The sequence below is a fragment of the Galeopterus variegatus genome, unplaced genomic scaffold, assembly GCF_000696425.1.
Source record: "Galeopterus variegatus unplaced genomic scaffold, G_variegatus-3.0.2 Scaffold747, whole genome shotgun sequence".
In the NCBI taxonomy this organism is placed as follows: Eukaryota; Metazoa; Chordata; class Mammalia; order Dermoptera; family Cynocephalidae; genus Galeopterus; species Galeopterus variegatus.
Window position 1 is genome coordinate 485440 of NW_007726858.1, and position 752 is coordinate 486191.

At 52.9% G+C, this 752-nt stretch overlaps 1 protein-coding gene across 1 annotated transcript in view; it reads left to right on the forward strand.

Moving 5' to 3' along the window:
* The window catches only part of PTGS1 (prostaglandin-endoperoxide synthase 1 (prostaglandin G/H synthase and cyclooxygenase)), a 23657-nt gene that overhangs the window by 16838 nt on the left and 6067 nt on the right, over window positions 1-752 (forward strand). The window contains 1 exon segment of the mRNA XM_008572036.1: window positions 305-591. Within this exon segment, the coding sequence (XP_008570258.1) occupies window positions 305-591 (287 nt within the window).

The following is a 752-nucleotide window of genomic DNA, read 5'->3' on the forward strand; positions in this document are numbered from 1 at the left end:
GGGAGAATTTCATTCTTTTTTATGCCGGAGTAGAATCCCATGGTGTATATGTACCACAGTTTAGGACCTCTCTCTGAATGTGGGAGTAGCTGGTGCTCGTCTTGGGACCTCGGTCAGACCTGAGGCAGAAAGTCCTATTTTCACATCCTGTTACAAAGAGACAAGTGGGAATGGCCAAATCAGCAACAACCACAATGATAAAGACACGAGAAGCAAGCCCTGCTCAGCAGCTGGCCTGCTTTCCAAGCTGGGTGCCTAAATCGCAGTGCTCTGCCAACCCTTTCTCCAATCCTTGCCCACCCAGGGGAGACCATCAAAATTGTCATCGAGGAGTACGTGCAACAGCTAAGTGGCTACTTCCTGCAGCTGAAGTTTGACCCAGAGCTGCTGTTCGGTGCCCAGTTCCAGTACCGCAACCGCATTGCCATGGAGTTCAACCAACTCTACCACTGGCACCCACTCATGCCTGACTCCTTCAAGGTGGGCTCCCAAGAGTTCAGCTACAAGCAGTTCTTGTTCAACACCTCCATGCTGGTAGACTATGGGGTCGAGGCCCTGGTGGACGCCTTCTCTCGCCAGAGCGCTGGCCGGGTAAGCCTCCGAGGAGTGTTGGTGAGGGCAGGTGGGCTCTGGGCTCCAACAGACCTGGGTCCAAATCCCAGTTTCCTCTTCTATAAAGTAGGGGTGGTGTCACTTCCACAGGGCCATTGTGGGCCTTCCCTCACGAATTCTCCTGTTCATTTGTTCATTCA